General features: G+C 25.1%; 2 protein-coding genes across 5 annotated transcripts in view; both read left to right on the top strand.

Annotated features, from left to right (window-relative positions):
• Positions 1 to 535: 535 nt before the first annotated feature.
• On the top strand, positions 536 to 3104 carry LOC135958745 (mucin-2). Its single transcript, XM_065509640.1, has 3 exons — positions 536 to 565; positions 2065 to 2120; positions 2193 to 3104. The coding sequence occupies exons 1-3, from the start codon at positions 536 to 538 to the stop codon at positions 3097 to 3099; spliced, it is 993 nt and encodes a 330-aa protein (XP_065365712.1). The 3' UTR covers positions 3100 to 3104.
• Positions 3105 to 6628: 3524 nt separating this feature from the next.
• Positions 6629 to 23805, top strand: part of Appl (amyloid-beta-like protein) — a 156007-nt gene continuing 138830 nt past the window's right edge. For 3 of the 4 annotated variants that reach the window (XM_065508797.1, XM_065508796.1, XM_065508794.1), the window contains exon 1: positions 6629 to 6931. In XM_065508797.1, coding sequence (XP_065364869.1) covers positions 6869 to 6931 — 63 coding nt within the window. In that variant the 5' untranslated portion in view covers positions 6629 to 6868. The remainder of the gene's footprint in view (positions 6932 to 23805) is intronic. The other variant, XM_065508795.1, reaches the window with a different exon arrangement.

Below are 23805 nucleotides of genomic sequence, written 5' to 3'. Positions count from 1 at the left end.
ATAATATATTTTATTTCAATAGCTTTTTTATATAAAATTTTCTTTAAATTTCTTTAAATAGAGAAAATTCAAATTTTTTTTGAAATTATTTTTTGTTTCCCCCTTTATCTTTGTTTGTTTTGAGATTGTTATTTACTTTGTTGTGTTTATTTGGTTTTCTTTAACATTTTCCTATTGGACTTTAACATTCTTGTAATGGATCATTGATTTGTGTTCTATTATTTGTTAATCTTGTTGTTGTTGTTATTCTTTCTAATGTCTATTATTTAAAGATCTTGTAATTCATTGATTTTGTTCTCGTGTGTTGTTGTTGTTGCTGTTTGTTTTTCTTTTCTTTTGATTCTTTTGGTTTGTATTTGTTGTGGCTGTTAAACGGTAAATTAATTTTAGGATTTGAGTTTTGGGAAATTCGAGAAAAAAGTTCTGGTATAAAAGACAGTTATTGTTACGAAACGATTTTAGAATTACAATAACTGTGTAACAGTCAAGAACAAATATCGTAAAATATTAAAAATTTCACATAAATATTGATAAAATGTTGTCGAAAGTGTTAAAATGTTTAGTGGTATGTGATAAAGTTAAGAAAAGAACAATAGAATTTTAAAAAAAATTTAAATAAATTTGAAAAATTGTGGTTAAATAAACAATAGTTTTAAAAGGCATAGAAAACTTCTCCAAAGAAAACTAAAGACAAAGAAAATAAGCGTGAAAAAATGGAAATTTTTTTGGGAAAAATTCTCATAAAAAGGATTCTAAGAAACTAAATAGTCTTAGAACCATTTTCCCAATCTCTGGTTATCGTTTTTCGTAACGATATACTTCCAATTAATATAATTTTTGTATGAGAACTGTCCATATATCTTTACGATGGGGCGAAAATGGGTCTTACTTGTTAATTCGTGATCATTTCTATTGAAAATTAGAAATTCTAATGATTTAAGATATTTCAGTTTTTTTTTAAACTTAAATGCTTGTTGGAATTTTATTTTAATAGATTTCAAAATGTTTTTCGTTTAAAAAAATCTATAATAATTTTTTAATTTTGCTAAAAAATATAAATTTTTTCGCGATGTCGCCAACCGCACCACGATTATTTGCTTTTCTTGTAAAAATACATGTAAACTCAGTGTCGGCAGTGGTTGTGGGTCTAATTGTAACCAAACTGTAAAGCAAAAAGAACAAGCATCAATATTGTTGCTCTGTATTTACAGGCTCTCAATGTAAAAAAGAAGAAGAGTTACAATTGCTGTTATTTTTTCCAAATAAGAAGAAGCATTATTGTTGTTGCTTAATAATTGCTTTGTTTACATATTTAATTACTTTACTTATGGCTGTCTGTATTTACACACTCTCTATTTATTGAGACTCTCATGAATAAGAAGAAGAGCTTTTGTTATTGATAAAGCAGTGTTTTTATTTATAACAGCAAAAAGGAAACAAATAAGAAGAAGCATTCTTATTTATAATCCTCTGCATTTACACGCTCTCTATGTTTAGAGACTCTCTTTTACTCCCACTATGTTTTAACTTTGTTAAAGTCACTCACACGATACTTTTTCCTAGTCTTTTCTGGGTTTTTATTGAGTTATCAAGGGAATTTGTTAATAATAACAAATAAATTAATAAAATAAAGTGTATTAGGGTTGAAATAAATAAGATATAAAGGAAATTATTGTAACAATGAAGTATTATAGGGACAAAGAAACAATAATTTTGAAATAATTTCGAAATATTTTTTTTTTAAAATTTTTTTTTAAATTTTTTCACAATTTAGCAACTAATCAAGGGAATATTTACAAAAAAATTTAATAAAATGCAGTGTATTAGGGTTGAAATAAATGAGATATAAAGAAAATGATTATAGTTGTCATGTTAAATTATATAGAGAAATGAAAAATAGTTTAAAATTAAAAATTTTAAATTTTTAGAAAAAAATCTTTTTTGAAAAAATATTTTTTTTTTAAAAAATTTATTTCCAATTTTATTTCAATATTTAAAAATATTTGCAATAACTTGAAATATTATAAAATATCAATTAATCTCTATCTCTTCTTCTCCTTTCAGCTACTTTTCCCCGTTTTTCTACCCGCTCAAGCATTCTGGTGGCGTGCACCCACCACGTAAGTATTTCAAAGCATAAAAATCACTTTCTAAGACACATTTTTATATAATACCTCCCTTCCTTATTCTAGTGAGCCACCACCACCGGCGCCACCCCTAATGAAACAAATACCCCTGACCTATTTTCGCACTTACACCTATCAGCAACCCATGCCCGCCAATCAAGTGCAGTTTCCTCTGCTAAGTTCCACCGACTATATTACAAATTTCGGAGCCTTAGGCAATTCACCGTATTTAAATCCCATGATGCCGCAAGTAATGCCCATGGGTATGCCCACAAATAATGAAATTTTAGTGGATGTTAAGCCCGAGAGAAACTATGCAGGTATTAATTTGGTAAGATCTCTGGGAGGAGTAATACCAGCACCCTTGCCTTTAACTACAACTACCACACCGGAGCCTACCACCACTACCACCACAACTACAACGCCGGAACCCACTACTACCACCACAACTACCACAGAAGCTCCCACCACTATGGCGCCAGAACCTCCGGCCACCGTTATGCCCTTAATACAAACCGATGCCCTGGTTAATATAGAAGCCAGCTATCCCGCTTTTAATCGCAAGGTCTTTACCAATCACTTTAATATTAACTACAATCGTCCTGCTTACCCCTATCCTGAATACTCGCTGTACAAACCCAATTCACCACCCACCAACGAAGAAAACCAACTGCCTCCTAATGTGGAATTTGTGCCCTGCATGTGCCCCATCAATATACAAAATAATGGCTTTCCCTCACCCTATCAAACCGGCGCTATGCCTTCCCTTACCGGCAATCCCTCGAATTCTATATTTCTAGCTCAGGGTAGAACAAATGTTGAAGCAGAAACTTCTTTGGATTTACCAGTCTCCAATCAGCCTTTGAATATTGAGTTACAATCGGCAGCCGAAGCTTCCAATTTAGTGGATGATTTGCATATGGTGAAATTGGTGGATGATGAGGAAACGGCCACTCAAAGTAATTTAGCGTGAAATGTTGCCGGGAGTTCGAAGTACTCGTAAGTATTATTAATAATAATTTTAGACTGATTTGTAAATTGAGGGTTAAATAAATAAAAAAAATAAATTGAATAAATTGTGGAAACTTTCTTAAGGCTTTAAAATCATTAAAAATTTAACAAATAAAAAAAATCATTTAAAGCTCCAATTCATTTATTTGAAAGACTAGAAAACTACTCTTTCAAGATCTTTTATAAACATAATAAATTGACCAAGATCTCTAATAAACATCATTTAATGTACGCAACATTGTTGAAAAATAAAATTCGGGATTAAATGATATTTATAAGGGAACTTGGACAACTGAAAATTTAAAAAGGGATTTAATATCTAGCATTTGGGATGTTTTGTAAACTTTAAATTTAATAGGAATTAAATAAATTACAAAATGTAAACTGAAGAAGAGTTTCAATTGTTATAAAAAAATAAGAAAAATCTTAGTGTTTTTTTAATTAAATAAAAAATGACAAATTTAAGTTTTAAATTATTTTTTTAAAAAATCGAATCTTTTCCTATTTTTTTTTTTAAAGTAAATCTAAATTACTTGCACCTCAGACCCACGTTAACGTAAAAATAATAAGAAAATATAAATTGTAGAACTCTGAGGGTGAAAAAAGTACTCAAATTTGTATATTAGTTTGATAATAAACAAAAATTTAATTTTCCAACCCTGTTTATTAGTCAAAACCGTTTAATTCCATTTGCCATGCCTGATTTGGTAGCACTCTTGCTTAAATTACTTACATACATACTTACATATGAAAGTGTAATGTAAACAAAGAATGTATATTTGTTTCTCCGAGAACAACAAACACACACATATCACACACGCTAAATGGGAGTATGCATATAAGAAGAAGAACAATAACACAGCATGTTGTGGGATTCTTCTTCTTCTTTACTTATGCTACATGTGTTTGTTGTTGCTAATTACTTGCTCTGCTTACATTTTTTTCTTTTGCTTTTGAGATGCTCAATTGTTTATTCTCTCTCTCTCATTGTTATCATAAGATATTACCGTTAGTTAGTTTATTGATTTTTTTCTTGATGCTGTTTAGTTTGTTTTTGTTAGTGTAAACGAAAGTGAAGGATTTTTAAGCTGAAATAAAGTGAGGTTATTGTAAATTAATTAATTAAATGAATAAACATGTGCTTTATTATTAAAAATAATTAGTTAACAGTGAGTAAGATACAAATAAACAATTTTTAATTTAAAATGGAGCAATAATTGTTTTAAAATTAAAATAAAAAGCGGTTCAAATGTAAATATGCAATTCATTTGATAGTTATGTTTATAAATTCACACAATATTTGAAAATATAATATTCCAATCTGTCTGCGAGCAGCAGAATTTATCAAAAAATCAGAGAAATTGAATACCTTACAAATTGAAGCCGAGAGACCTTCAAAGACGATTTTGCAAGTCTGAAATACTGCTTGAAATCTATAAAAGAAAATCATTTTTGCACTAAATCATTACTGGCGATGAAAAATGGATCCATTACAATAAACTGAAGCATGAGAGGTCGTATGTGAAGCCCGGCCAACCAGCCCAATCGACATCAAAGCCAAATATTTATGGCGCTAAGGTAATTCTTCCTATTTTGTGGGGGCTAAACAAAATAAAAGCTAAAAATTTGAAAAAATATCCATTAAAATAATTGCTAGTAGAAATTTATTTACGAATTATTTCAAATTGTTATAAATTTTCATTGAACTTTAACTTTTTTTTAATAATTTGTTCAATAACAAATAATTAGTAAAAATTATTATTAATTTTTAAATTTTTTTCAAGTTTTTGTAACCGATTTAATGAAAATTTATTATCATTTCGTAATAGTAATAGTTTTTAGTTCTTCAACTTTCAATTTAAAAGGCCCAAAAATAATTTGTTTTAAAGACTTCTTTAGCAAAAAACTTTACTTTAAATTAGAGTAATAACATTTTTATCTGGTAATATTGTTAAAAAGTTGTAAATGTAAGTTAAAGGTTTGTAACTTGGTTGCAATTATAACATTTTTACATGGTAATAGTGATTAAATGTTACAATGTAATGTAAAACTGTTATTTAACAGTGTAGGATAATAACATAATTCATTGTCAAATGTTTGATTACATTAAAACGTTAGTTTGTTTCCATTTAGCAAAGACATCAACCAAATTAATTTTATTTAGTGTCTAGCTTAGATCCAAACCTAAATAACTACTAAATACCTAAATAAATACAGTTATTTTTTATGTTAATACCTTTTTAAACAACCATGCTGGTAATTTGTTCGAATTTTCGTTTATGTTTTAGTTTCTTCGTCTTCTTTTTGGTAGAGAGACAGACAGAGAGAGAGTGAATATGTAAGAGTGCCTTAGTGTGTGTGTTTGTAAGCATGGTAGAGTTTGAGGGTGCTTTACGAAATTCCTTTAGAATTAACGGTGTAACTTTAGGGCGCATGTAACAGGAATTAGGGGTTGTTTTAATTTTTGTGAGTTTTTTTCTTTCACTGTTAAAACAAAGAGCCAATATAGAAATGATTGCCAAGTTAAAAGAAAAACATAATAAAAATAAGACAATAACAAGTGTTTGTATATTAAAGAGTATAAAATAAAGTTCGAAAATGAAACATTCAAGGAAAGAGAGGGAGAAAGAGAGAGGGGGGAATAAAGTAGTGACAGTTTGCAATAACAGTTAATTTTTAAATGATTTAATAACAAATTTAAATCCATTAAAGCACATTTTCAAGAAATTAAAAGAAATTTATATATTTTTTAAATACAAAAGGTTGGTGGTTTTATGTTTTTTTAAATTCTTTTATTATTTTTGTTAGATTTTATTAAAAATACAACCCTGTTTTATACTTTTTCAAGCAACTGTGATAGTTTAGCTTTTTTCTTTTTATTATAATTTTCGAATTAAATATTGGTATTCGAAATTCCTATTAGAGAGTGTGTTACAAATTGAAAGGCTCGTAAAGGTTAATGATGAGTGCAAAATTTTTTCAAACACCACTCGGATTTTGTAGACGCATCTTAAAGCATACATAAAGACGGTGACTAATAAAAAGAACAAAAAAAAAATTCTTACTTAAAATAAAAATTTTTCAAAAGAAAAATCTTATAAATTTCATTATTAAAAGGATTGAAAATTAAATAATTGTAGAAAGTTTTAATTCAAATTCTTTGGCAAGCTTTAAATTTTATAACAAAATGTTTAAACTTAAAAGAAATTTATAAAAACGTAAATAAATTTTGGAAACTTGAAAAAAAACATTGCGTGTTTATAAAAATTTATTTAAACGAAAAAAAGAATATATAAAAGATTTTGTTGTTGTTGGGGTAAGCGGTCTCCCTAAAGCCTCATACCACTAAACAGAAGCAAGTCAGTTGAGTTTAAGGGAAGCAAGCAACGTAGTGGTGAAAGTAATAGTAGTTTTTTTTTCGGGGTGTGCCACGACAAAAATTTCTTAATACTTTTTCCCAAAAAAAAAAAAAAAAAACAAGAAAAAATTTGTTAATAAAAATTGGAAAATTTGTTTAAACAAAAAGTGCTAAAAGTGTCTCTAGAAAACTTAAACGCCACATTTACGTCACTCTCTTCTTTTTTTGGTTAAAAAAAAACCAACCAACAAAAAGAACTTTTTTGAAAAAAATTTACTGTTTGCAGACAAAAATTCTTTTGGTTTAATTTGTTAACAAAAAAAACCACCAAATTATTGGATTTAACACCATCAAACACAGCAAAACCGAAAAAATGTTGAGGATACTATCTTTAGGCTTAATGGTTTTAATGGCCATTAGTGCGACACAGGTTCAGGTGAGTGAGTCATCATAGTCATATCTTTAAGTTTTTACTATATTTCTGTTGTTGTTGTTATTATTGTTACAACAAAATTTTTAAAAAAGAGGCTCTCTTCTTGAGTTTTTTTTTTGTACAGTATTTCTCATAGAGGAATGTATGTATGTGTTGAAATCGTGTTCAGTATATTTAGAGGGTGGGTGGGGGTTAGAATTCTGGTAGAGGGGGAGTGTAACAAAAGAAGAAAAAACTTAAATAAAACATGTTGGAGCCAAGAAATTAGTTTGTTTTTCATTTTAATAGCCTGGTAATTATGTTTTATTATGAAATTATTATTGATTTTTCCAGCAATTATCAAAAAGCAGCTAATTGTGGAAGAAATTATGTTTTTAATTTCTTAACAACAAAATAATTGCCATCTTTTGCGATAAATCTTTTTTTATAACCAATTTTTCGGATGTCTATTAAAATTTGTCAATAAATTTTGTTTAGTTTTTCAAGAATTTTTTTCTAAAATCAAAAAAAATTACACAATCTTTTCAGATCTCTAACAATAAATCATATTTTTTAAAAAAAATTTTGCTGCCACCTAAAATTAGTCAATAAAATTTTGTTAATTTTAAAGATTTTTTTAAAAAAAATTCTAAAAATTGCTCAAATTTGTTTGGTAATCTTCCAATGAATTGGATTTTATAAAAAAAGTAATTTTTTATTTTTAATTTTCCAAAAAATTTTGAAAAAATTCTAAAAATGTTTAAATATTTTTTAAGAATTTTTTGGTAATCTTCCAATGAATTGAATTTTATAAAAAAAGTAAATTTTTTTTTAATTTTCAAAAAAAATTTTGAAAAAATTCTTAAAATTTTTAATTTTTTTTAAATATTTTTCAAGAATTTTTTTTTTTAAAAATTCAGTTTATTTTTTTCAGTTTTTAAATATTCTGCTTAGTTCATTGAATTAATAATTTCATTTAATTTTCTAAAATCTAAAAATGTTTGCTGCCAACTAAAATTTGTCAAAAAAAAATTTTTTTTAGTTTGCAAAGAATTTTTTGCTAAACTTCATTCAAGATCACTGAATTTTTCAAATATCTTTCAATAAATTAAATCTTTTAAACAAATTTTCGCTGCATTTAAAATTTTGCATTGCAATTTTGTTATTTTTTTAACGAATTTTTGGAATTTCCTACTTTGTTCATAGCATCAATAAAGATCACTTAGAATAAATAAAATTGTTTAAAAAAAAAATTTCGCTGCAAAAATTTTTCATTAAAATTTTATTAATTTTCAACGAATTTTTGGAATTTTTTTTTATAATCATTTAAATGTTTTCTTTTCAAAAATATCAAAATAATTTTTAATACATTGAAAACTCTTAAAGTTTTTAACAATTTACATAAATTACTCCTGAATTAATATTAATCATACGCACCCTGTGACAATTTTACAAAAATTCCTATAACTTGAAAACTATAAAAGATTTTCAAGAAATTTAAAATGTTTTTAAAAATAAACTATCAAAAGTAATATTATTTAAAACATGTTTAAACAAATTTTAATTTTTTATAAATTTTTTTTTTAATTTTTTAGAAATTATTTTTTTTTTTTAATTTTGTAAATTATTTATTAAATTAATCTTCCAATGAATTTGATTTTTTAATAAATTTTTCAGCTGTCTGCTAAAATTTGCCAATAAAATGTTAGTTTTCACATCTTATATTTCTACTTTTGACAAAATTTCGCATACAAAATTTAAGTTTTCGTAACCTATAATATATGAAAAATTTCATTATGAATAAGGGGCTTAGTTTTTTTTGTGTAATTTCACCATATTTGTTAAACATTTTCTTAGAAATATACTTCAACTGTGTACAACTCTAAGGTTTGCAAAAACATATTAAAAACAACTACAACGTTTTGGTAAAACTCCAAAAAAGTTTTGCCAAAGCAAATATCTCAATTTCGCAATTATATCTAAAAACAATTAAGATTATATAAAGAATTGTATTGACAGGCAAATGTAACAGCAAAAACAGTTCCAAAAAGCAATATTACATATTTAATTAGTGAATAATTCTGTAATGTCTTTAAAAGAACAATAAAATGCTTATTATTTATGGTTCCTTGTAAAAGGTACTTTTTTTTTAATAGAACTTTCCTAAAAAAGTCCTTGTTTTTAATAGAAGTTTTCTAAAAAAGAAACAGACTGACTGCCTATATTAATTATTGAGTAATTTTAAATTTAATCAGTATTAAAAAGCCGAAATTTTTTTTAAAAATTAAAAAATTTAATTTTTAAAAATTAAAAAAAATATTTTTTTTTTAAAAAATTGTTACAAATAATTTTTGTTTCTTTAGTTATCTTTTAAAAACATTTTAAATTTCTTTAAAATCTTTTATAGTTTTCATGTTATAAACATTTATGTAAAATTGTCATAGGGTGCGTATGATTAATAATAATTCTTAGTAATTTTTGTAAATTGTTAAAAACTTTAAGAGTTTTCAATATATTTCAAATTATTTTGATATTTTTGAAAAGAAAATACTTTAATGATTATAAGTCAACATAGAAATAATACAATTTTTTTTACTAAAATATAAAATAAAGAAATCTAAAACTTTTTTCTTAAAAAGTTACAAAAAAAAAATTCTGTTAGAATTCAAAACTTGTTAAACATTATACAATATAAATTATTTTAGTGTTTAAAACTTTAAGTGTTTTTGATATATTTCAAATTTTCTTGATATTTCTAAAACTTTGACATGAAAAATTTTTTTCTTCAAAAATTTCTAAAAAAAATCTGTTGGAAATCAATATTTTTTAAAGATTATATAAAATATTTTACTCCTAATAGTTTGCTTTTAAAAACATTTAAAATTTCTTAAAAATCTTTTATAGTTTTGAAGTTATAGGCATTAATGTAAAATTGTCATAGGGTGCGTATGATTAATATTAATTCTTGAGTAATTTTTGTAAATTGTTAAAAACATTAAGAGTTTTCAATATATTTAATTCTTTTTTGATATTTTTGTAAAGAAAACATTTTAATGATTCTAAATTGGCATAAAAATAATAAAAAATTTGATATTGAAATATGAAAAAAAGTTAACAAACATTTTTTTTATAAAAAAAAACAAAATATTTGTCGTCATTCCGTTTGTAATTTCCAAATTTTTCTTTTGCGTCCCCATAAAGTATATATAGTCTGAATCTTTATAGATAGTGAAGTCTATCTGACCGTCTCTATGTTGAAATCAACTTTTCGAAGCCCCCAAATAACTTACATACATGATTGATACATCAGTATAGCAGCTATAGTCCCGTTTCATTTGCTATTTAAAATCGGGAAAATTGGCTCACAAATAGCTAAGATATAAGTAAATTCCTTATATCGAGATTTTCGAAAAAAGTACTATTTTTGTTACATATTTTTGATTATTTGAAAAATTCAATTAATTTTGTTGTTATTTTCTTTCCGTAGTACCCTTCATTATTTCATTTTGTTTGAGACCATAAATTCTTAACTTAAATGCATTTCATGTGAGTGCGTTGCTATAAACAACGACTGCCAGGTATTGTTTATGTTGTTAAGGAAGTAACAATAATAAGCTTACTTCCGGTTCTGTTTTTTTCTGCATTCATTTCAATGAGCAAGGAATAAATATGCATTTTTTTCGAGTATTTGTTGGTTACTTTTTTTTTCTGCAGAACTTAGTTGTAGTAGTCTTACAAATGAAGCAAAATGAAAACATAAATAACATACACATGAAATCTTATATATGCTTATATTTTATAAGCATTTTTTCTGGCTTTTTATATGCATTTTAAGTTTTAAAAGAAATTTTGTTAGAGCAGCTACCACTGGTTGTAATTATTTATGCATTTAAAAGCCAAGTTAGGGTTTTTTTTTTGGTTATTTACAGACTTAAAGCAAATACACCCCAAACAAAACGTTATAATAGGGGTAATAAATTGAAAAATAAAAAGGGAAGAAATTAGGTTTTGTAAATTCCTTTGAATTTTCTACACTACTTTTTTCTGAATATGGTCTGTTATTCATTTATTAACTTACTTTTAAAAAACATTTAAAATTTCTTAAAAATCTTTTTTAAATTTCAAGTTATAAGGATTTTTGTAAAATTGTATGGGGGTGCGTATGATTAACATTAATTCAGCAATTGTTTTACAAATTTGTTAATAACTTAAAGAGTTTTTAATTTATTTGAAATTTTATTAATATTTTTGAAAAGAAAACATTTTAGTTATTATAAATAACAAGAAAAATAACAAAAATAGTTCTAATATATTAAAAAAGGGCTTAAAAAATTTGTTTCTAAAATTTTTTTTTTGGAAATCAAATTTGTTGGTCATTATATAAATTATATTACTTTTAAGAGTTTGCTTTTAAAAACATTTAAAATTTCTTAAAAATCTTTTATAGATTTCAAGTTATAAGGATTTTTGTAAAATTGTGTGGGGTGCGTCTGATTAATATTAATTCAGCGGTAGTTTTAGAAATTTATTAATAACTTAAAGAGTTTTTAATTTATTTGAAATTTTATTAATATTTTTGAAAAGAAAACATTTTAGTTATTATAAATAATAAGAAAAATAACAAAAAATGTAGTTCTAATATATTGAAAAAAGTCATTAAAAAAAATTTTCTAAAAAATTAAAAAAAATATTTTTTTTGAAAATTAAAATTTCTTTATTGTTATATCAATTATTTTACTCTTTTTTAATCTTTAATAAATTTCGAGTTATAGGCATTTATATAAAATTGTCGAGGGGTGCGTATGATTAATATTAATTGTTGAGTAATTTTACTAAATTGCTAAAAACTTTAAGAGTTTTCAATATTTTAAATTTTTTTTTGGATATTTTTGAAAAGAAAACAATTTAATGATTATAAATTAGAATAAAAAATAATAGAAAATTTGTTGGGAAATATATTAAAATAATATGAAAGTTTTTTTTTTCTTAAAAAGTAAAAAAAAATGAAAATCTAAATTATTTTACTTTTAAACTTAAGTTTGTTTTAAAGTATAACAGAAATATTTAAAATATCCTTTAGTTTTCTTGCTAAATTGTGTTTGCTAAAGGGTTTTATTATCCTATTCTTTTATTTTGCCATTATCCTGATATGGTTGCTAGTTTATACAACTTCATAATATTATAAATTTTGTAAACTCTCCCACATATACAAGCAACCCACAAACATATATATTTGTAAGTACGAATTGATGTATGTCTTTAAGCAATCAGTCTGTTTCCCTTTTTTTGTGTGTGATATTGGTTCTTTTGTTGGCTGGCTCTTCCTTTAAAACATTTATTTTGTAATATTGAATACTAAATTGTTTTTTGTTTCAAAGTCTTTTGGTATCCTGTTGGTATTCCTTTGGTTAAACTAAAGGATTTTATATTACAAAATACATATTTGCCTTGAGTGTATGTATTATATATAGATCATATAGTTTGTAATACTTTTTTTCTCTAATACTCTGCCACATATTTGTTTTTCTACATATTATTACTTCAGTATATTGTATGCATGAGTTTATTTTAGAGTCCTTAGGTAATGTATACTTTATTTAAAGTTAATTTCCATAAAATGTTCTTATGGTTCTTTTCACATATCTGCAACAAAGTATGTTATTGGCAATATTTTATTATGGTTTCATACAAAATATTTTATAATTGCTTAAATTCAATATTAAATATTTATATATTACACAAAAATAATAAATTGTTTTGCCTTAAAGTAAATATTTATTAGCAAAATTTAATTAATAAAGAAAATAAAGTTTGCTAATAAGTAATACATGCATTACTTAAATTAATTATTAAGCAATATAAACAATACAAACTTTAAATGCATAAATTATTATACTCGTATTAATTAGCTTTAAAACTTTTAAAATTTCTTCAAAATCTTTTATAGTTTTCAAGTTATATGCATTTATGTAAAATTGTCTAAGGGAGCGTATGATTAATATTAATTCAGGGGTAATTTTACTAAATTGTTAATAACTTTAATAGTTTTTAATTTATTTGAAATTTTCTTGATATTTTTAAAAAGAAAACATTTTATTTATTATGAATGAGACAGAAAATAATAAAAAAAATTGGTACTAAAATATTAGAAAATGGCATTAAATTTTTTTTAAAAATAAAAAAAAAAAAATTTGGAAATCAAATTTTTTTTTAACTTTATACAAATTATATTTATTCTAATAGTTAGCTTTTAAAAACATTTAAAATTTCTTAAAAATCTCTTATAGTTTTCAAGTTATAGGCATTAATGTTAAATTGTCACACTGTGCGTATGATTAATATTAATTCAGGAGTAATTTTACTAAATTGCTAATAACTTTAAGAGTTATCAATATATTTTAAATTTTATTGATATGTTTGAAAAGAAAACACTTTAATTGTTAGAAATTTCAATGAAAATAATAAAAAATGGGATTTTAAAATATTTGAAAAAGAAATTAAAAAAAAAAATTAGAAATAGTTTTTTTCTGAACATGACCTAAATTATTTTACCCCTAATAGTTTGCTTTTAAAATCATTTAAAATTTCTTAAAAATCTTTTTATAGATTTCAAGTTATAGAAATTTATGTAAAATTGTCAAGGGGGCGAATGATTAATATTAATTCAGCAGAAATTTTACTTAACTGTTAAATTTTCTTGATATTTTTGAAAAGAAAACACATGAATTATTTTAAATTTAAATGAAAATAATAAAAAAAGGGATTTTAAAATATTTTAAAAAAGAAAAGAAAAAATTGAATTGAAAAAAAATTTTGTAATTCCAAAAAAATGTTTTAGAAATAAAATTTTTTTTGGACATTATATAAATTATTTTACCTCTAATAGTTTGCTTTTAGAAACATTTTAAATTTCTATAAAATCTTTTATAGTTTTCAAGTTATAGTGATTTTTGTGAAATTGTATAGGGGTGCGTATGATTAATATTAATTCAGGAGTATTTTTTTTAAATTGTTAAAAACTTTGAAACATTTTAAATTAAATCAAATTTTTTTGATATTTTTGAAAAGAAAACATTCTAATTGTTTTAAATTAAAATAAAAATTATAAAGAATTTTTTAATTTTTCTGAAAAAAACTTAAAAGAAAATTTAATTTTTTTTTTTAAAAGTTTAAATTTTTAAATCCCTCAAATAAATTTACAAAGTCATTTACATATTGAAATTTATTGTGAACATGAATGTAAAAATAAATTTTAGTTTTATTTAGTTTTAAACAAAACCTTTTCATTGACTTTTCAAGTGTTCTAAAAGTAATAGAGATTGAAATTTAGTACCAGTTTTTTCCTCCTTTATGTTTTACACAATTTATATTTGTTCTATATATTTTTATATAGTTTAATTAATAATAAAACAAACTTTGATCTAGGTTTAAGCGAGGTGGGATAAAACTAAATTGCAAAATCATAAAAATAAATCTACAGAAAAAAAAGAATTTCTGTTTTTATGCACATTCTATATTTTATCTAGCCATACAATACATGATTCTATTATAAACTGCTAACATGTTTTATGGCATCAGGAGAAAAAAAGAGACTATATTGTTGTAGGAAAATATTTCTTTCATTCAATAAACCAAAAACCATGACATGACTTTGTTAACACTGCCGGGGAATTGAGTAAAGGCTTATATATTTAATTGAAAGATTAGCCATTACAGGTTTTTTTTCTAGTCTTTATAACCTTAAGTCTCTGGGGCCAGTCAGTTTAAATTGTTTGTTAAATCAACTGCTTTTATTTAAATGTTTTGTAGTGTTTGGAGGTCTTTGTTGTGTGTAATTCTAAATATGCCTTGTACACAGCAATCAATGTTTGTTAAAGCCTTAGGTTTGCTTTTTTTTTCTAAAAAAAATTTTCTTTTCACATTTCCAATAGACAAACGAACAAACCCACATTTAGACTACAAACCTACAAACTGACCCTCTTCTTATTCATTACATTCTATACGTTTTTGCTAGCAGTTTCTTCTTTTTTCTAGAGCTTTACGAGCTTTTTTCTGTCTTGTTCTCTTTCTTCTATTAGGATTCAGCAGTTTTGCTATATTTTCATGTTTTTACTGGCTATTGTGTCATTTCTTCAGTGAATTTTCTTGTTTTATTTACTTTTTTTTATTTCTTTCTTCATTTATTTATTTATTTTTTTTATACAGCTTGTGTTGTATTCATTTAACATTTGTCTGTCTTCATTTAAGTCGAACATTTATATAGAAAATGTTATAAAAAAGTACAGAAAACCATTGCTCTCTACACACAAGACCCAATGAAAGGAAGGAAGGATGGATGGATGGCAGAAAGAATTGTAGAGACAAAACGTCAATAGTATTCATTTACCTTTTTTGTTTAAGCTCGAGAAAAGAATTTAGTAAAATGTGAGAATTAAAATTTTTGGAGAATTTTTTTTTCCAAAAAATTTTATTCATGTGGTTTTTTCATATTTTATTATTTTTATTGAAATTTATAATAATTCAAGTGTTTTCTTTACAAAAATATCAAGAAAATTTAAAATATATTAAAAACTCTTCAAGTTATTAACGATTAACTAAAATTACAGCTGAATTAATATTACTCATACGCACCCTTAGACAATTTTACATAAATGCCTGTAATTTAAAAACCATAAAAGATTTTTAAGAAATTTTAAATGTTTTTAAAAGCAGACTATTTGCAGTAATTTTGAATTATATAATTTTAAAAAAATTTTGATTTTCAATAGTTTTTTTTTTTTGGAAATTTTTTGAAGATTTTTTTTTTTAAATTTTTAACAAATTTTTTTTTTATTATTTTTATAGTAACTTATAATAATTTAGGTGTTTTATTTTCAAAAATATCAAAAAAATTGTAATTATATTAAAACTTCTTAAAGTTTTTAACAATTCAGTAGAACTACTGCTGAATTAATGAGCACCCTCAGACAATTTTATATAAATGCCTATAACTTAAAATGTATAAAAGATTTTTAAGAAATTTTAAAAGCTTCTAAAAGCAAGCTATTAGGGGTAAAATAATGTATGTAATGTTCAAAAAATTTTAATTTCTAAAAGATATTTTTGGAATTATATTTTTTTAAATTTTTTTTTAATATCTTTTAAAATATTTTAAAATCCCATTTTGTATTATATTTCTTGTAATTTCTAACAATTAAATTGTTTTCTTTTTAAAAATACCTAGAAAATTTTAAATATATTAAAAACTCTTCAAGCTATTAACGATTTAGTAAAATTACTGCTGAATTAATATTAATCATACGCACCCCCTGATCATTTCACATAAATGCATATAATTTAAAAACTAAAAAAGATTTTTAAGAAATTTTAAATGTTTTTAATTGCAGTAATTTAAATGATAATGGTGAACAAATCTTGATTTCAAATTTTTTTTTGGGAAATTTTTGAAGAAAATTTTTTTTCATGTTTTTTTTTTGGAATTTATAATTCAATTTTTCTATTATTTTTCTTTTAATTTATAATAATTCAAGTGTTTTCTTTTCAAAAATATGAAGGAAATTTAAAATATATTAAAAACTCTTAAAGATTTTAACAATTTAGTAAAACTACTGCTCAATTCATATTAATCATACGCACCACTATACAATTTTACATAAATGCCTATAACTTGAAAACTATAAAAGATTTTAAAGAAATTTTAACAGTTTTCAAAAGCAAACTATTAGATGTAATATAAATTATATAAAAATCTAATAAAATTATTTTCAACAAATTTTTTTTGTACTGAATGAAATAGTAAAATTTCTTCATTCTTTTCCTTTTATTGTTTTGTCCATTAAACCATAATTATTTCATTTCTTTAACCTACAATGAATTTATTAATATAAATTACAAGTATGTATTTGCAAAAAATTTCCATACAATCGATTTTCTTGTCGTATATTAAAATGGCCCTGTTTTTATAAAACCAACCAACATACGCACATAGTAAATTAAAGGCCAGCAGAATGGCAAGAAGAAATAAACGACAAAATACAAAAAAGTAACTGCTGAGTCAGCGACTCAATGGCTGGGGTGTTGTGGTGGGTTGATTGTCTATTGGCATTGCTTGATTGGGTCTGGGGTGTTTGGCTGAATGGATGACTACTGGCTGCTGATTTTCAATGAGTGTCAGCCAATTAATTGTAAAATATTTTTATGATAAAATTGCAATTTTATTGCCAAAACCAATGTACTCATGCTTAAACAACAGTATTTGTAATGAAAATATGAAATGCTGTAAGCGAATGTGTGTATTTTTGCAGATAAAATGCGGATAAAATAAATACGAAAACAGCGAGAAAAACAGAAATGCAAATTAAAAAAGTGGATTTTTTTTTTGTTTGTGTAAGTTTCTTTACACACTCACATATAGACAGAACAGAATTTGTGCACAAAAAAAAAGTTGTGAAGAAAAAAAAAAACAGTATAAATCCTGACTTACTATTCAATACAACGAACACAATTTGTATGATGATTACTATAGCAGTTTTTATGTGTGTGTTTTTGTATCATATATGCTGAAATTTTGGCGTTTGTTTTTATTTTTGGAGCAACATTTTAATTTCAGCAATACTTTGTTGAAAGTAGAGTTGCCAGGAAAATATTTTCTTTCGCACACAAATTCAGGCTGCTGGAATCATGCCTTGATTCCAGCAACTTTACATTAGAAAAAGTTGCCCTGAATCTAGCAACTTTTCTTTAGAAAAACATGACTTGATTCCAGCTACTTTTCTTTAAAACAAAAGTTGTCTTGAATCCAGAAAATTTTCTTTAGAAAAAATGCTTTGATTCCAGCAACATTTTTTTAGTAAAAGTTGCCCTGAATCTAGCAACTTTTCTTTAGAAAAACATGCTTTGATTCCAGCAACTTTTCTTTAGAAAACCATGCCTTGATTCCAGCAACATTTCTTTACAAAAACATTCCTTGATTCCAGCAACATTTCTTTAGAAAAAGTTGTCTTGAATCCAGCAAATTTTCTTTACAAAAACTTGCCTTGATTCCATCCACTTTTCTTAAGGAAAACTTGCCTTGATTCCAGCAACTCTTCATTAGAAGAACATGCTTAGATTCCAGCAACTTTTCATTATAAAAACATGATTTGATTCCTGCAACAAACTATCCCTTGATTTCAGCAACTTTTCATTAGAAGAACATGCCTTGATTCCAGCTACTTTTCTTTGGAGAAACATGCCTTGATTCCAGCTACTTTTCATTAGAAAAACATGCCTTGAATCCAGCAACTTTTGTTTGGAAAAAATTGCCCTGAATCTAGAAATATTTCTTTAGAAAAAGTTGCTTTGGTTGCAGAAACTTTTCTTTAGAAAAACATGCCTTGATTCCAGCAAAATTTTTTAAGAAACTTTTCTTTAGAAAAACATGCCTTGATTCCAGCAAAATTTTTTTAGTAAAAGTTGCCTTGAATCCCTCAACTTTTCTTTAGCAAAGGTTGCCTTGATTCCAGCTACATTTCTTTACAAAAACATTGCTTGATTCCAGCAACTTTTCATTATAAAAACATGCCTTGATTCCAGCAACATTTCTTTAGAAAAAGTTGCCTTGAATCCAGCAAATTTTCTTTAGGAAAACTTGCCTTGATTCCAGCAAATTTTCTTAAGGAAAACTTGCCTTGATTCCAGCAACTCTTCATTAGAAAAACATGCTTGGATTCCAGCCTTTTCATTATAAAAACATGCTTTGATTCCTGCAACAAAATATCCCTTGATTTCTGAAACTTTTCTTTACAAAAACATGCCTTTTCTTTAGAAAAACTTGCTTTGATTCCAGCAAAATTTTCTTTAGAAAAACTTGCTTTGATTCCAGCAAAATTTTCTTTGGAAAAACTTGCTTTGATTCCAGCAAAATTTTCTTTGGAAAAAGTTGACCTGAAAAAAAAAATTCTTAAAAAATTATAAAAAAAATTAGTTGAAAATCAATATTGTTTTAAACATTATATAATTTATATATATTACTCTTAATTTGCTTTAGAAAACATTTAAAATTTCTTTAAAATCTTTTATAGTTTTTAAGTTATACGCATTTATGTAAAATTTTGTAGGGGTGCGTATGATTAATATTAATTCAGGAGTAATTTTACTAAATTGTTAAAAACTTCAAGAATTTTTAATATATTTAAAGTTTTTTTGATAGTTTTTAAAAGAAAACAATTCAATTACTATAAATTAGAATAAAAATAATAAAAAATGTAGTTGTAATGTATGAAAAAATTACATAAACTAAATTTTTTCTTCAAAAAAATTACAAAAAAAAAATTAAAATTAAGCAATTTTGTTATAGAAAAGTTTTTAGCCAAAGAACCCCTTAAAATAACTTAAGCTGAATATGGGCAACTCTTTTTTGATCCAATTTTATTTTTTCCCGAAGCTGATGATGGCGGCAATGATTATACATTCATGTGTGTATATAAAACTTTTATATATTCTTCTACTGTTGAATCGTATTATTTCGATTTGTTCGAAATAATTTCAATTTGCATTTAATTTTAATGCATTTTCTCTTGTTTTTTTTTTTGCGATTTTTTTCATCTTTTGCCCTACAACTACCACAACAACTTGCATGTTTGTGTTTGTTCTCTATGCATACGAGAGTGTGTGTGTGTCTGTTTGTATGTGTATTAAATGTAAACACTAACGGGGCTAAAAATGAATGAAATAATCACAAGGATACAGTGACAAAGAGCAGGAGAAAGAGAGTGGGGGGCTAACAAAAATCATACATTGTACAATATTACTACAAAATAATATTGTTATTTTAAAATTTGCAATTTTGTTGTTTTAATACAGCCATTTTCATTTTTCATTTTCAACAATATTTGTTTTGGTAAATAAGTTTATATAGATGGTGTTTTTTTTGTGCAGTGCATATTTATTTACTTTGTTTTAACACTGGCTGTTTTGTTATGTCCCATATTTGTTGGTTTTTGCGAAGTAAATATTTAATATTAAAAATTTAACAAATAAAATAGCTATGTTTTTTGATGGGGGGAAAATAAATTAAATATTTATATGATTAATTAATTAATTTTAAGGAATCTTTTGAAAAAGTATAAAAAAGTGTAAATTTTAAAAAAAGTTATTTTTATTTAAAGTGCCTTTTAAAGAATGACGTTTTAAGTAAAGTACCTTCTGAAAAAGTTGTTTTTAAGGAAAGTAACTTTCGAAAAAGTACTTTTTTAAGAAAGTACCTTTTAGAAAAGTACTTTTTAAAGAAAGTACATTTTGAAGGAGTACTTTTAAATAAAGTACCTTTTGAAAAGTACTTTTTAAAGAAAGTAACTTTTAAAGAAAGTACCTTTTAAAGAAAGTACCTTTTAAAGAAAGTACCTTTTAAAGAAAGTACCTTTTAAAGAAAGTACCTTTTAAAGAAAGTACCTTTTAAAGAAATTACCTTCTAAAGAAAGTACCTTTTCAAAAAGTACTTTTTGTAAAAGTACTTTTTAAATAAAGTACCTTTTGAAAAAGTACTTTTTAAAGAAAGTACCTTTTGAAAAAGTACTTTTTAAAGAAAGTACCTTTTGAAAAAGTACTTTTTAAAGAAAGTACATTTTGAATAGGTACTTTTTAATGAAAGTACATTTTGAAAAAGTACTTTTTAAAGATAGTACCTTTTGAAAAAGTACTTTTTAATGAAAGTACCTTTTGAAAAAGTACTTTTTAAAGAAAGTACCTTTTGAAAAAGTACTTTTTAAAGAAAGTACCTTTTAAAAAAGTACTTTTTAAAGAAAGTACCTTTTGGAAAAGTACTTTTAAAAGAAAGTACCTTTTGGAAAAGTACTTTTTAAAGAAAGTACCTTTTGAAAAAGTACTTTTTAAAGAAAGTACCTTTTGAAAAAGTACTTTTTAAAGAAAGTACCTTTTGAAAAAGTACTTTTTACAGAAAGTATCTTTTGAAAAAGTACTGTTTAATGAAAGTACCCTTTGAAAAAGTACTTTTTAAATAAAGTACCTTTTGAAAAAGTACTTTTTAAAGAAAGTACCCTTTGAAAAAGTAGTTTTTAAAGAAAGTACCTTTTCAAAAAGTACTTTTTAAAGAAAGTACCTTTTGAAAAAGTACTTTTTAATGAAAGTACCTTTTGAAAAAGTACTTTTTAAAGAAAGTACCTTTTCAAAAAGTACTTTTTAAAGAAAGTACCTTTTCAAAAAGTACTTTTTAAAGAAAGTACCTTTTCAAAAAGTACTTTTTAAAGAAAGTACCTTTTGAAAAAGTACTTTTTAAAGAAAGTACCTTTTGAAAAAGTACTTTTTACAGAAAGTATCTTTTGAAAAATTACTTTTTAAAGAAAGTACCTTTAGAAAAAGTACTTTTTTAAAGAAGGTACCTTTTGAAAAAGTACTTTTTAAAGAAAATACCTTTTGAAAATACTTTTTGAAGAAAGTACCTTTTGAAGAATTACATTTTAAAGAAAGTACCTTTTGAAAAAGTACTTTTCCATGATATAATTTATTAAAAAAGTCATTTTTATTAACCCCTTTATCAATTTTTCATTTCTAATAACTGGATTTTTTTAAATCCATTGAAAATTCTTCCTTTTTAATTTAACTACATAATTTACGATACTTGTCCTAATCTCCCTCTCTTCATAATTGCATATATATTTTTATTTATTTCTATTTTCTTAATACTTCTTTTTAAATGTATTATCTTTATGCTGGCCATTTTATTTGCACCATTTAACCAGTTTAATAGAAAAAACAGCAACGCAGCAATGTCTAAGAAATTAGGTCAAAATTGGTATTTAGTTTCATTATTTTTCCAAACATTTTAACTCGTTTTGAGCTGAAACAAAAGCAACAACAAAATAAATAGAAAACAAAACAGTTTCATCAAGATTTTAGCCTTACATAAATAAAAAGAAAAAAATAATCATTAATATTTATCAGTAAAAACATAAACATCAACAGCATCATGCTTGTTAACCCCCTAAACCTCTTCATAATCAAGGGAAAACGGAAATTCTTAACGAATAACTATCGTCTCTTTAAAAGAGCAACAAAAAGCCCTGTTTGTAAATAAATTCCTAACTTAACCCCGTTCATCTATTGGAGACTCTTCGGCTCCTCGTATTACCAAATAAATTGTTCTTTTCTTACAAAAATAGAAAAAATGAGAAAAATAAAACAACACAAAAATGTTCTCCAATAAAAATAACACTACAGAGATGATGATGATGATGTTGATGGTTTTTACAATTATTTTAATGGGTTCGTAACTTTACTATCATCTATTTTAAATTGTTCTTAAACTCCTACACCCACTTCCTTGCTTGTGCTCTTCCCCTGTTTCTCTTTTTCGCTCTTACTAAACTAAAAATAGCGAAATAATAGTAGCTAGAGCTGGCCACCAACTCTAACATCTCAAATTACTGAATTGCTGGAAAATAATGTTGGTTTTTGTCGTTGTTTTTGTTTTTTATTGCTGTTGATAAGCCGTACAATCTTTGAAATATCCTTCAGCTAAAAATCTATTTATTTTGTGGCTAAATACAAAAAAAAATGTGTTTTATTTGTTGAATGAATAGAAATGGAGGGGGAGCCCGACACAAATGAAACTAAATTGTGGAATTCATATTAAAAAGAAAACAAAATAAATATAATTTCTTAATGAGAAAAATTGGTAATTACAAGGCCACTTTGTAGAACAGAACTAGAACAGAACTAGAACAGAACTAGAACAGAACTAGAACAGAACTAGAACAGAACTAGAACAGAACTAGAACAGAACTAGAACAGAACTAGAACAGAACTAGAACAGAACTAGAACAGAACTAGAACAGAACTAGAACAGAACTAGAACAGAACTAGAACAGAACTAGAACAGAACTAGAACAGAACTAGAACAGAACTAGAACAGAACTAGAACAGAACTAGAACAGAACTAGAACAGAACTAGAACAGAACTAGAACAGAACTAGAACAGAACTAGAACAGAACTAGAACAGAACTAGAACAGAACTAGAACAGAACTAGAACAGAACTAGAACAGAACTAGAACAGAACTAGAACAGAACTAGAACAGAACTAGAACAGAACTAGAACAGAACTAGAACAGAACTAGAACAGAACTAGAACAGAACTAGAACAGAACTAGAACAGAACTAGAACAGAACTAGAACAGAACTAGAACAGAACTAGAACAGAACTAGAACAGAACTAGAACAGAACTAGAACAGAACTAGAACTAGAACAGAACTAGAACAGAACTAGAACAGAACTAGAACAGAACTAGAACAGAACTAGAACAGAACTAGAACAGAACTAGAACAGAACTAGAACAGAACTAGAACAGAACTAGAACAGAACTAGAACAGAACTAGAACAGAACTAGAACAGAACTAGAACAGAACTAGAACAGAACTAGAACAGAACTAGAACAGAACTAGAACAGAACTAGAACAGAACTAGAACAGAACTAGAACAGAACTAGAACAGAACTAGAACAGAACTAGAACAGAACTAGAACAGAACTAGAACTAGAACAGAACTAGAACAGAACTAGAACAGAACTAGAACAGAACTAGAACAGAACTAGAACAGAACTAGAACAGAACTAGAACAGAACTAGAACAGAACTAGAACAGAACTAGAACAGAACTAGAACAGAACTAGAACAGAACTAGAACAGAACTAGAACAGAACTAGAACAGAACTAGAACAGAACTAGAACACAAGAAGATGCCTTTATTTAGCTATTTAATTATTTTCTTCCAATAATTTTCATTATAGATGATTTTGGTTTTTAGTTTTTTTATTTTTGTTTTCTTTTTTTTAACTCCTTTTTGTCTATGTTTGGCGTAGAAACGTGTCCAAATTAAACAAAACCAATTTTGTTGGAATTTTTT

This window comes from Calliphora vicina, chromosome 4 (genome assembly GCF_958450345.1).
Source record: "Calliphora vicina chromosome 4, idCalVici1.1, whole genome shotgun sequence".
Taxonomy (NCBI): Eukaryota; Metazoa; Arthropoda; class Insecta; order Diptera; family Calliphoridae; genus Calliphora; species Calliphora vicina.
Note: the sequence above shows the minus strand (reverse complement) of the source record. Positions and strands in the feature narration are given on the sequence as shown.